Source organism: Penicillium canescens (genome assembly GCF_028828765.1).
Source record: "Penicillium canescens strain IBT 15451 chromosome Unknown utg000011l_segment0_segment0, whole genome shotgun sequence".
NCBI classification, from domain to species: domain Eukaryota; kingdom Fungi; phylum Ascomycota; class Eurotiomycetes; order Eurotiales; family Aspergillaceae; genus Penicillium; species Penicillium canescens.
The window spans coordinates 250546-262583 of record NW_026703973.1 but is presented as its reverse complement, the minus strand read 5'-3'; the positions used below and the strand labels follow the sequence as shown (position 1 = coordinate 262583).

General features: G+C 49.1%; 5 protein-coding genes across 5 annotated transcripts; 1 reads left to right on the top strand and 4 right to left on the bottom strand.

The window, feature by feature from the left end:
* Positions 1-7: 7 nt before the first annotated feature.
* Positions 8-1697, bottom strand: N7446_012817 (gamma-tubulin mipA; the record flags this gene model as incomplete). The annotated part of the gene is made up of 5 exons (XM_058521559.1): positions 8-1162; positions 1221-1274; positions 1338-1450; positions 1566-1606; positions 1690-1697. The coding sequence occupies 5 exons, from the start codon at positions 1695-1697 to the stop codon at positions 8-10; spliced, it is 1371 nt and encodes a 456-aa protein (XP_058365036.1).
* A 248-nt stretch (positions 1698-1945) lies between these two features.
* Positions 1946-2869, bottom strand: N7446_012816 (aspartate/glutamate racemase family protein; the record flags this gene model as incomplete). The annotated part of the gene is made up of 1 exon (XM_058521558.1): positions 1946-2869. The coding sequence occupies one exon, from the start codon at positions 2867-2869 to the stop codon at positions 1946-1948; it is 924 nt and encodes a 307-aa protein (XP_058365035.1).
* Positions 2870-2994: 125 nt separating this feature from the next.
* Positions 2995-6764, top strand: N7446_012815 (uncharacterized protein). Its single transcript, XM_058521557.1, has 5 exons — positions 2995-3550; positions 3640-4144; positions 4894-5442; positions 5534-6276; positions 6330-6764. The coding sequence occupies exons 1-5, from the start codon at positions 3016-3018 to the stop codon at positions 6587-6589; spliced, it is 2592 nt and encodes an 863-aa protein (XP_058365034.1). The 5' UTR covers positions 2995-3015; the 3' UTR covers positions 6590-6764.
* Positions 6765-7040: 276 nt separating this feature from the next.
* Positions 7041-7554, bottom strand: N7446_012814 (uncharacterized protein; the record flags this gene model as incomplete). The annotated part of the gene is made up of 4 exons (XM_058521556.1): positions 7041-7086; positions 7143-7305; positions 7362-7417; positions 7469-7554. The coding sequence occupies 4 exons, from the start codon at positions 7552-7554 to the stop codon at positions 7041-7043; spliced, it is 351 nt and encodes a 116-aa protein (XP_058365033.1).
* Positions 7555-10163: 2609 nt separating this feature from the next.
* On the bottom strand, positions 10164-10705 carry N7446_012813 (uncharacterized protein). Its single transcript, XM_058521555.1, has 2 exons — positions 10575-10705; positions 10164-10517 (listed from the first exon to the last, which is right to left on the bottom strand). Exons 1-2 carry the CDS (start codon positions 10663-10665, stop codon positions 10171-10173), a joined length of 438 nt encoding a protein of 145 aa, XP_058365032.1. The 5' UTR covers positions 10666-10705; the 3' UTR covers positions 10164-10170.
* Between the last annotated feature and the right edge of the window lie 1333 nt (positions 10706-12038).

Genomic DNA, 12038 nt, shown 5'->3' with positions numbered 1-12038 from the left:
TGCCAAATCATGCTCCGGTTTCATTTGCCTTGCCGGCATCCGGGTCTAGGTAATTCTCCTTTTCTGCTGCCTCGTACTCGCCGATTAGATCCATTACTACCGCCCGCGCTTCGTCGAACTCGCCCAGTCCGTCGGAAAATGGCGCTTCTTTTTTGTACTGTTCCAGGAAGGCATTGCGGTTGCGGAATCGGTCATATTGGTGCACGATGCGCTTGAAGAGGGTTGCCACGGAGGTGTGATTGGCTAGCATGAGGCCGCTGACGCGGTGGCCGGGATCCGAGATGTATGGAGATTTCTTGGTCAGTGCCACTTGGATACTGGCTGGGCCCCAGGGGATAAAAGACGCGAGACGACGCTCTCGAATGCGTAGGAGTGACTTGTGCACGTCGGTCGGGTCCGCTTCACCTTGGATAATGTTGAGGATACTGATGTAGCAGCTGGACTTGCTGGGGTTGATGGAGACCATTCGGTTCTTAGGCTGTAGGAGACGACGCATCACATCCAAAACGGTCGTTTTTCGCACTGTCCTGGCTTGGTCGATGTTGGCGCCAGTGAATGGGGTGTATGATGTGAGAAGGAAATGGCTGCGTGGGGTTGGGATGAGTGAGGCAATGATCCCCGCAAGGTCGTTGTGCATGTATCCGGGGTATCGTAGTGTGGTAGTAGATGCCGACATCACTGTCGATACCAGCTGGTTGGTTTGGTGAAATGAGGGCTCTTGCACATGAAGCCGGTCAGCAACGATCCGTGATAGAGCGCCATTGTCGAGGACAACCACGGAGTCGGCATCTTGAGTCAATCGCCGCATGGCGAGCAAGCTGTTGTAAGGACTGACAACAACATCAGGGTTTTGCGTATCGGGGAAGACGGAGTATGTTTGGATGAGCTTTTTGGGGAAGCGATCGTTCATGCGTTCCAGAATGAAACTACCCAGTCCTGAACCTGTACCTCCGGCGATGGAGTGTAGAAGCATAAATCCTTCTAATGAGTCACTTCCGTCTGCTTCTCGGTCAATCATGTCGAAAATCTCCTCTGATATACCCTCGCCAGCTGCATATCCAGCTCCCCAGTTGTTTCCGGCTCCGATACCTTGCTGTCCGATGAAGAAGTTCTCGGGGTTATAGATGTTCTTGTAGGGACCGGTCTGGATACCATTGAGTACCTAAAAATGGTGTTTTAGTGACCTGTTGCAGGGTATATCAGGGAACCTGCTCGCATACTCTAGGTTCTAGGTCGAGGAGAATCGCTCGGGGAATGTATCGGGTATCGTCACTCTATCAACGTCGTTAGCGTTGAGTCACCGGCCGAGGGATATAGTTCATGCTCCATAGACACACCTGGTAGAAGAAAACATCCTTGCGATCACCACCCTCTGTCGCAAAATCCGCTAGGTTTCCATCTGCGCTGATTCCATGCTCCTGGCACAGCTGCTGCCAGAACTGGCTGCCGACTAAACCGACCGCATGTTAGCAACCTAGTCCGCGTTTTCTTGGGTTTCTTCAAAATCAATCGACAGCGCAGGGCCAGGTATTTCGTTGAGGAGCTCGCGGACGTATGCCACATACCGTTGTTGCCGCACTGGCCGGCTTGGATTGTGATGATTTCTCTGCCATTCCGCCAGTATTAGCATTTCTATTCCAGCGAGAGACACAGTTTGAAATATTTGATTAGTTGAGAGAGTCCACAAACCTTGGCATCTTTCGTGCGCAAAAGCCGTCGAGGGTTGCAGCTCTCAACGCGTATCGCGTTGGCGCGGGGAACTTTTTGGCCGAGATCGTCGCCTTAGGCAGAAGTTTGCATCAACACAACATATAATGTTGACGTACAGAGATACAGTGAAGGATGTTTAGATGATTGAAAGCTATACTCTTGCTGATTAACCTAGATATGCACCAATTTTAAAGACTCGTCTCTCCTAAGTCTCAACCCTCGGTATACATACCACTCAGAATCCAGCTTTCAAGGCCGTAATGAGGTTTCCTGCGCCTGCAACCACCCCATCTACGATGCGCACTCGACCACCCTCTAGAATTCCATATTCCTGCTTACATCCCTCTCGCACAGCCTCTTCCATACCCGCCATACCAGCGCATCCCAGACAAACAACCTTCACACGAGACTCAGAGTCCCGAAGTAGATTGCGAGTGGCCTCGACGATCCTCTGTCGAACTTCCTCTGGGTCTGTGGTGTGTAGTTCAATGGCAGTCAGACCAGTGGTCTCAACACCTGCAAAATGCATCGAGCTTCCGTCTCGATCCACGTATCCTAATGCGCCCTGGACGCCGTGAATAAGCTCATCCTTCCACGCGGAGCCGGTCGTGACAATGCCAAAGCTGCCCTTTTCTTGGTATTTATGTAATCTCTCTGCAGGATTGATTGGTCTTTCCAATGCGAATCCACTAACCAGAGAAAGGGCAGCGGTGATGGATGCTTCGAAGATGCCGGTGACATATTTGTTTCGTGTTGTCGGGTTGTTCTCTTCCGTTGACTTGATGTCTTGCCTCAGCTGGCCAACAAATGGGTGTGCGGAATAGCATGCTACCAGAAAGGCATCGTAGTATGGAACCAGTTCCCGTACGGACCAACAGTTCAATGCTGAACTGCAGGATTCTTCGGCGTTGTTGATGCTGGCGATTGGTTCATTCTTGACTCCTTTGACCTGGACGGGGGAGTCTGGAGCAGTGAAGTATTCAAAATGGACATCGGTATAGTTCATGCTAGCCAGGATTGGCTTCAATGCTTCTGTCATGTGCGTGGAGGTGTTGGGGTTGATGATCAAGATGCTATACTTCCGCTCGCCTTGTCTCGGATTGAGCGTGCATATTTCCTTGACATCATATCGCCGCTCAAGAGACGTTTGAGGACTCATTTTGAGAATACGAGAGGTGTGTAGAGGACTAAGAAAATACGAGGAATGAATACGAAGGCCTCCCGCAGTTATAAGTTATCGGGGTCCTCCGCAGCCCCGCTATCTCCGCTTGACCTCCAACTCTTCTCAACACATCGACGATCATTATGCCTCTCATTGCACAGAACCCCCAGCCGAGAGTGATTCTCGGGCTGATGACCTTTGGTCCCTCTGAGGCCAAGGGCGCCCGGATCACCTCGCTCGACGAGTTTAATAAATGCCTCGATTACTTCCAGCAGCAAGGCTTCAATGAAGTCGACACCGCTCGCATCTACATTGACGGAGAGCAGGAGGCTTTCACAGCCAAGGCGAACTGGAAGTCGCGCGGCTTGACTCTGGCTACCAAATGGTACCCGCACCAACCAGGCTTCCACAAGCCAGACATCCTCCGTGAGAACTTGGAGCTTTCTCTGAAGGAGCTGCAGACTGATACAGTTGATATTTTCTACCTGCATGCTGCGGATCGTGCAACTCCATTTGCTGAGACTCTCGAGGCTGTTAATCAACTGCACAAGGAGGGCAAGTTTGTTCAGCTTGGTCTGAGTAACTTTACGGCCTTTGAAGTTGCTGAGGTCTGCACGCTCTGTGCTGCCAATGGATGGGTACGTCCTACTATCTACCAGGCTATGTACAATGCCATTAGTGAGTATTTCCTCTGTTTCTTCCTTCGATATCTCCCCTTTCCTTCAATTACCATGACAGTTTCAACTGACGCAATTATATCATGATAGCACGCAATATCGAGACGGAATTAGTCCCTGCCTGTCACCGGTACGGCCTCGACATTGTCATCTACAACCCTCTAGCTGGCGGTCTGTTCTCCGGAAAATACAAGACACGCGATATCCCCGCTGAGGGCAGATACAGCGATGCCAGCTCCACCGGCACCAACTACCGCAACCGCTACTTCAGAGATGCCACCTTCGAAGCTCTGAGTCTGATCGAGCCTGTTGTGGAGAAGCACGGTCTCACCTTGCTGGAGACGGCTCTTCGCTGGGTGCGCCACCACTCTGCACTGAGAATGGACAATGGTGGTCGTGACGGCGTCCTCGTTGGTGTTAGCAGCTTTGGCCAGCTCGAGACCAACCTTGCTGATCTTCAGAAGGGTCCTTTGCCTGAGGAAGTTGTTCAGGCTTTGGATCAGGCTTGGCTTGTTGCTAAGTCTAACTCGCCGAATTATTGGCACCTGGATCTGAAGTATACTTATGATACTCAGAAGGCTCTGTATGGGCCTAAGTAAGCTAGGGCACTGTCCAGAGATATTGTGGGGGCTGTTCATAGCATCATAGCATCATAGCATCTTTCATACGGGGGCTTGAATTGATAGCAATGAACATATTTCATTTTAAGAGGCTCAGCACGACAACCACACACCACCCCGAGCCGGCGTTGCATCCCATAAGCAGTATCATAGATCAAGAATATAGCCGCAAGATGAGGCAGAGCTAGCGAGATAGATGTATAAAGCCAACACCATTTCAGTTCATGCGAAGTGTACACTGTACTCCGTAATATGGAACCAAATGGGTCAGCTGCCTAAGAAACCTGACTGAGTCTTCTGATCTAAACAAAGATCTTGGCTCCCAGTCCTCCGTATCTCGTGAGACAGTGGAGAATGCCAAGGCATGACATAATGAAACCACGCTAGTCCCAGTATGGCTTGGCGTGCGCCCCTTGTAGATCACGTGCATATCCAAAGCGGGACCCCTGTGACGACAGCCGAAGGCCACCATGCAACGCCTTTGACGTTGAATTGTCTTTTCTCACACTCCATTTCATACCCAATTGATCCCGACATTCGTTTTTCGCTGGCTTGCATTTGCTGTCAACTTCATCTCAGACCTCTCCCCAAATCCCCGATCCTTCGATCTGTTCCTGGATCGCATGTAACCATACCCTGCGAACGGGGTGGTACATTAGAGCCAGAGTCAGAGCACGTGGGAACTGGTCTCATGCGTTATACCTCGTCGAAAACCGTGATTCAGCCACCTCATCTGCTCGACCCTTGACCTCGGCCTCTTATCTGTTATCTTTCGCAAGGACAGTAGATCAGACAAGAATCCCTTTGACCACGGAGGATTCTATGCAATAATCAAGACGATTAGCGACACCCTCACCAACGACACTGTGGCTTCAGATAATATTGAGCTCTCAGAGCCACGGGTGATCTCAACCCCGGACACGGTCCACGACTCCCAAGACTCGGACGACGAGATGGTTGTCAATCGCCCCTCATTGCACCGACCCACGGATGGCCGCTCGCAACAACCCTTGCTCAAAAATGACCGCCATGGTCGGTTACCCCGCTCAAGCTTTGGAAATGGTGACACGGAAGGCCGACCCATGCTGCACCATACCAGACGCCCAACCATCCGGAGTAAGAGCCCGGAACACGATGCCGCCCAAGCGACTCGCAAGAAATACATGATTGCATCGGGATTCCTCCTACTCAGCTTGGCTAGCTTCGTAGTCCAGACGGAGACTGCTTCATACATCCAGAATGAGCTGGGCTGGAAGAAACCCTATTGCATGCTGTAAGTGTAAACACGGAGATGATCCCGGCCACCTCAAGCCCCATGCGCAAACCCAGTACTCGGGATGCAAAAGCTTACCGCCCCTATGCAGCTATATGACTCACGGTTCTTGGACCTTGCTTTGGCTGGTCCAACTCGGTATCCTTCGACTCCAGAAAAGGTCCATGTCCTGGGAGGCTTTCTGGCGACGACACGTCTTTCTCCTCCGCACTACTGCACAGATGGTAGAATCTCAGGATGTGCACCTCACCACCCGCTCTTCAAATCGATCTCCTATCCCCTACATGGTTAAGACCACCGCTTTTGTGACTACTGCTCTCACAATCGCCGGAGGATCATGGTACGTCGCAGTCAACATGACCACGGCTAGCGACCTGACAGCTATTTACAACTGTTCGGCTTTCTTTGCATATGCTTTTTCGATTCCTCTCTTGAATGAGAAATTGCGCTTCGACAAGGTGTTTTCCGTGGCAGTCGCTACTATCGGTGTCATGGTAGTTGCGTACGGTGACCGACCTGAGAAGAAGGCATCAAAAGGAGGTTCGGATGATGGCGCCCAAAACAGACTGCTTGGCAATATCGTCATTGGTATTGGAAGCGTTCTCTATGGATTGTATGAGGTGCTCTATAAGCGGTTCGCCTGTCCCCCGGAAGGTACCAGTCCGGGTCGCGGCACAATCTTTGCCAATACCTTTGGCAGTTTGATCGGAGTCTTTACTCTGCTTGTGCTGTGGATCCCATTGCCTTTCCTACATTGGTGGGGATGGGAGACCTTTGAATGGCCGACAGGTGAGGCAGGCTGGATGTTGATCATCTCCGTGTGTGCCAATGCGAGTAAGTACTAAATTTGCCCATCAATATAGATTTGTGAACTAACACTGAAACAGCATTCTCTGGTTCATTCCTGGTGCTGATTTCTCTTACATCACCTGTCCTCTCATCAGTCGCTGCCCTCCTCACTATCTTCCTCGTCGCTCTCGTGGACTGGTTCCGAACAGGCGATCCTCTTTCTATGGCATCTATCATTGGTGGCATTTTGATCATGGTTGCATTTTTCATGCTGAGTTTCAGCACATATAGAGAAATGAACGAGGAGCGCAAGAAGCATCTCGAGAACGACGAGGTTGAGTCTGACAGTGATGCATAGATTATATTATTGGTGTTGGGATTTTCTTCATATATTGCATTCAGATTTTGGTTCGATTTTGGTTCAGCGTCTCTGCCTTGTACAGCATCTCACTTTTTCCAAATTGTCTCCACTTCCTTCTTCTCCCCGCTTACTTACTTTATACTACCAGCTCTAGACTTTTGTGGTTGGTTCTCCTCGTATCAATGATGGGGCAAGCCTAATCCCGAGCTTCTGAGCTTGGCCAATTACACTTCTAATATACCGTGCTCAATGCTTATATACTAGATCGAAGTTTTCCCAGCATGCGGATGTCACCGACTGAAGCTCATTGAAAACACAAATACTTAAGGTGATCGATGCTAGATTATGATTCTTCGAATGCAGCGTGGCCGTCCTTAGGACCAGAAATGGAAATATCAAATTCGGTATGAGATTCCCCTTCTTCTGCATTAAAAAATGCTCGTTGACCTTAGACAACAAGATTGTGCAGGTGGTTTTTTGACAGCAGGCACATACTATAAAACCAACCTCATTAGTGTATGATCGGATTGTTATTCGCAAAGCGACTTACTGGATAAATTTGGACTTTTCGAGATCACCCACGCGATTATTGACGTAGATATCATTATTGATGATTTGTCGAACCTCTTCGGCGCTTTCGCCCGTGGATACAACCACGCTTCCCAGGATCTGTGCGTCCTCGCTTTCCTGCGGATGTTCCGTAAAGATCGCACCTATAATAGCTCCAAATTAGAACGTTTTTACCATATTATGGATTTACTAAACTGACCTCCATCGATAAGCTTGCCACTGACAATCAACGATTGGATGCCTTCGTAGCGACCACTTTCACTCAGAGTTAGCCTCTTGCATTAGGAATAAGTCATTCACTCTTACCCTTTTACCTTCCTTCTTAGGTCGAGAACATGTGGTCGATCGGGCATAATGCAAAGGTATTCTTTCTTTTTGCCGGCTGTCACCATGGTCCTAGAGAAAGTTTTGAGACGGCGATGGCCCGGAAGAGCGAATGAAAGAGACTGAACAGATCCCATGATCTGTTCAAATCTAGTCCAGGCCTAGAAAAAGTCTAGATTCTTAGGGCTGCATGTAGCTGCTACTAGCACTCCTCCCGTAAATTTTGACAGCATGAATACCAACTCTGCTTAGGTGACATTTTTATGAAACCAACTTGACATAAGATAAACAGATACTTTCCGATAATTTGCCTACTCTCGCAGTTGCTAACAGTGCACTTGCTGGTGTTATTCCGGCGTCTTAACTGGACCCAAGTCTATCTCTAGTCGAGACTCAAAATAACGAGGCTGTTATAGAATTCGACAAAGAGTCGGAACTACGGCCAAACACAGAGACCCTTGAGACGAGGCCATCTTGTTCCGATGGATCTATTGACAAGGGATGTTTCTTGACGATTGGCAAGACCGGCTAGAAACGCTCGACACCGCTAGATATTCGGTTCGAGGAGCATTAGTTATTCTTTGACATGTTGAATGTGGAGGATGGTAGCCAAACTTTTGATATCACGATCGACAAAGGTCTACGAGAGGCTGGGCTAGATTCGAGCTCTGAGGATATCACGACCCATTCTATCCCAAGTAAAATGTTCGATGCTGCGGCAAGCCCGAACTGAGTGACTTCAATTTCCTTAGAAAAGGAGCTGAGCACAAGCAGTCTGAGAGTCATTGCTATCACACTAGCCGCAGCGGTGGCTAGGAACTTCGGCCATACATTGAGAGTACTCTCATCACCAGTTGCAATTAAAAGTCGTATCCCGGAATTGGTGTGCAGGCGCTCACTCGGTCGGGGGATAGATGAGTGCAAAAAACGCATCAAACGTCAAGTTGCATCTTGCAGGCAGAAATGCAAAGATAAAATAGCAGCCTGCAGAAACGATGCCAGCCAAATAGTTGATAAATGCAAAGAAGCGGCGCGAGCCAACATTGCAGCTTGCAAGCAGCAAGTGCGCGATGGGATAGCACGGTGTAAATTCAAGGCTGCCCAGCAAATCAAGCAGTGCATAAAAGTCGCGGAATCAGAACGCGAAAAAATTGAGTGCGAGAAGAAACGCGAATGCCTTATAGCAGAATGTGGAGTTCATCGTCTCATCAAACTTATCAAATGCGAGACTATACGCCCCGGGGTACGTGATTGCGAATCGAAACGAGCAGCCCTCTTGGCGAAGTGTGAAATTGGGAGAATTAGGGTTCCTTTTGTGAAGTTGAACAACCTAAATCCCTTTGCTGCGAAAGAGTTGGAAGGCCGCTCCAAACCATGTGTGCAAGAGGATTCCCTGTGGACCAGATTTACCATCGATTTCGCTTTTTTTTTTTTTTCAAAAATGCGAAGGCCCCTGAGATTCTCGGTGGTGAACCGAACCCAGCTGGAGCGTTGGATGCTGGAGAAGAGCTGCAATTGCCCGGAGCGTCAATTCCCACAGTTTGGAAGGAATTGACATTGAAGCCTCTAAAGCGACCGGGTATGGGTTCTTCCATTGGGTGGATATCGATCGGTTAGTCTCGCGTCGCTGGTCTTCAATCCATGCAGCGAGGATTGGCAAGACGAGCACGTCACAATTCGTAATGACACAGCCGAAGATGTTACCCTCCAGGGCTGGCAATTGAGTAATTTAGTGGGACACACTTATACTATCAATACCGCAACACCGCTTGTGCCAGGGCACACCTTCGTGTCTCGACCGGATCAGGAACAGATAGCACAAAGGATGTCTACATGGGGTGTGAAAGCTCTATCTAGAGCAACAACGGAGCTACTGCCACCCTCATCGATGCCAGTGGCTCACGGATCGCCACCTACGCATATGGTAACGGCGGATAACTAACATTGCTATACAGAGCGGTGGATTTATGCAGTTGGTAGTCGCCGCTGTGGTGTGTATGTTTATTGCCGGCCGTGAAAGTTTCTGTACTGATTGGACACTTTCATAATCACTGGCATGTTGCAAACGTGATTCTCTTATCTACTGTTAGCACTGTCTTTGGCGTTCTTTTGATCTGGGGGCTTTCTGTCTCTCTGGGGCTTCTTTGTGTCATTGCATCGCTCTATGGAATTTTCGGTGGCAGCGCCAATGCAACATGGCCCGGTATTGTCAAAGCAGTAAATGATACGGAACCTGGAGCTCTAGCAGGGCTTGTACTAGCTCCTTTTACGGCTGGCTGAGAAGCGGGCTCAAAAGCTGTGGTCCCATCAGCGAAATCCTGATCAGCGCGAAGCTGGAAATTCTTCCGACATAGGCTATAGAACGAGCTTCAGTGTTCTTCTCATTGGCTTTACTGCAATTACTGCCTGTTTTGGTGCAGTGGGATTTGGAGCCCGGAAATTGTGACTTCCACTTATCATGTGTGCCTCCTGTATATCCCTGACAACGCTATTGATTGCCCCCAGAAGTAGTAACCAGAGCTCCCAGGGCACCACCTGTTGTTCCCCGGGGCTATCAAGTTCACTCCTAGGAGCTAAAGTCCCTCTAGGAACTATTCTGAGGATCCCACGTATACATAGCGATGGTTACTGTCTTAAGATGAATAATCAATGACTATCAAAGAACAACTAGAATTAACTCTCTTTCAATAAAGCCACACGCCATCTTGTTCTAGCATTTTCTCAGCTTCAATCTTCTTCATACATGCTTTGATCCTCTGCACGACATGTTCCGCATAGCCCGGTCCTAGCGGCGGTCTGGGCACGGTCATATCCATCTTTAACCAAGGCACAGAACTGAGCGCTTGACACCCCTGGCGCATCTCGTCGATTTCCCTATCGCCGTACAGAGCCCCCGCGAAGACAGCCACGGGTGGCTTGGAATAGTCCGTAGTGCCCCGATTGTGCTCTTCGGCAATGGGAGGCGCTAGCCCTTGCAGCAAGAGGGGGATTTCGACTGCTCCGGAGGTGCTGCTGGTGACATTATGTATAACTAAGAATGGTGTTAACGTTTTAACCTTGAGCAAGGGTTGATTCTGTCCTCCCCTACTTTCGTACTCAGGTAAGTAAAGAGGTTTGACAGCGTTGAAAACCCGGGGATCGGTGCTGCCACAGGTAATGACTGGTAAAGGCGACATCATAGATGATTTATGATTCTAAGAACGGGATCTTCAAAGGGACCTTGACCATATACTGGGATTTATATAACCGTGAGCAAGCCAAAGCTGAACTTAGCTGACGTGATCATTTCGACCCCTCCCAAAGCTCCTTCCGGAGTGTGAGTTTAGCACCGCTCACCCTCTATCCAACCCTCGCCGCTCAGCTTGGCCTCTTAAGGGCAACACCCTTAACTCAATCTGCTTCTCCGACAGACCATCAGTTATTTTCTCTTGGCTTGACTGTCGCAGGTGTTTTATTTCATTTATTTATTTAATTTCTTTGATATCGAGTTGATTGTCCACCACATTGCTCTTCCGTTACAAATGCCACTCTCAACCCTAGATCCTCACACCCCGCAGCGGCCAAGCACAATTTCCTGATAGGCCATCGAGAGCCAACCAGGACCTACTAACAGCCCCATGCGCTCCAATACGAGGCTAGAAGCAAAATGCTCCGTCACTCGGCTTGAAGGAGACTAAATCCATTAAACCTTACCAGCTTACCAGGCGCAGGAAACATCGACTTGTTTCCTCTCACCTACATTAAATAGAACCGCCACCTGAGTGTATGTGTCTTGGCGCGTTCAAGAAGATCACTTTTTTCTTTAGTGTAATATTTTCCAATCTGCAAGATCTGAATGTACCACGATCTACGTAGACGTCTGATGTGGTTTCAATTTCGGCTTCCAATTAAAGGCCATGTTTAAGTAATATTCGCTCAAGTGCGAGGCTTATCAAGAGATGCTTGTACTTGGAGCCAAACTGGTTATAGTATTGACTCATGGACGCAATGTATGTCTGCCAATTGGCGTGGAGTTCCTGGATGTTCCCAGGATTGGCCACAGCCGGTCGGCGGAACCGGTCCGGTCCGATTTAATCCGATCTTGCCCTAATTCGCTTTCAAATTCAATACATCCGACACCCCAATACCCAATACCCTATCCCTAACGAAGCTTACAGTGACGCAGCAGCACCCTTAACTCCGGAGATGTAATCCTGCACAGCCTGATAACAAGATTCTTCGCCGACTCGTGATGTTTTGGTGTTAATGACAAGGCTATTTGGAAGTCCAGAAGCCCCTCTAGTTTTCGAATACAGCAGTAGACTAATTGGGGAGCGTGAGGAACTCAACAAGACGCATCTACCTGTGTCAGGCGTTACAGCAAATGCCAGGGAGGAGCAAAAAGCACAAATGGTGGCTGCTGAAATAGACAATGTGAACAAGTGGACACATCATCCATACATAAACACTGGCGACTTTAAGTTGAGACATAGTTAACTGCGCCTTTCACCTATAAGGAGGGGCCAATAGGGAGCTGACTTTGCTGACGTTGGCAAATCTTTTCGCCGCACAG

Excerpts from the sequence above, each read along its gene's own strand:
- N7446_012813 (XM_058521555.1), bottom strand. The coding sequence starts at position 10,665 with ATGATGTCGCCTTTACCAGTCATTACCTGTGGCAGCACCGATCCCCGG. Across the intron at positions 10,518-10,574 it reads TTACTTACCTGAGTACGAAA|TTATACATAATGTCACCAGC; the intron begins GTAGGGGAGGAC and ends CACCATTCTTAG.
- N7446_012815 (XM_058521557.1), top strand. The coding sequence starts at position 3,016 with ATGCCTCTCATTGCACAGAACCCCCAGCCGAGAGTGATTCTCGGGCTG. Across the intron at positions 4,145-4,893 it reads AAGGCTCTGTATGGGCCTAA|CCACCTCATCTGCTCGACCC; the intron begins GTAAGCTAGGGC and ends ACCGTGATTCAG. Across the intron at positions 5,443-5,533 it reads AAGAAACCCTATTGCATGCT|CTATATGACTCACGGTTCTT; the intron begins GTAAGTGTAAAC and ends GCCCCTATGCAG.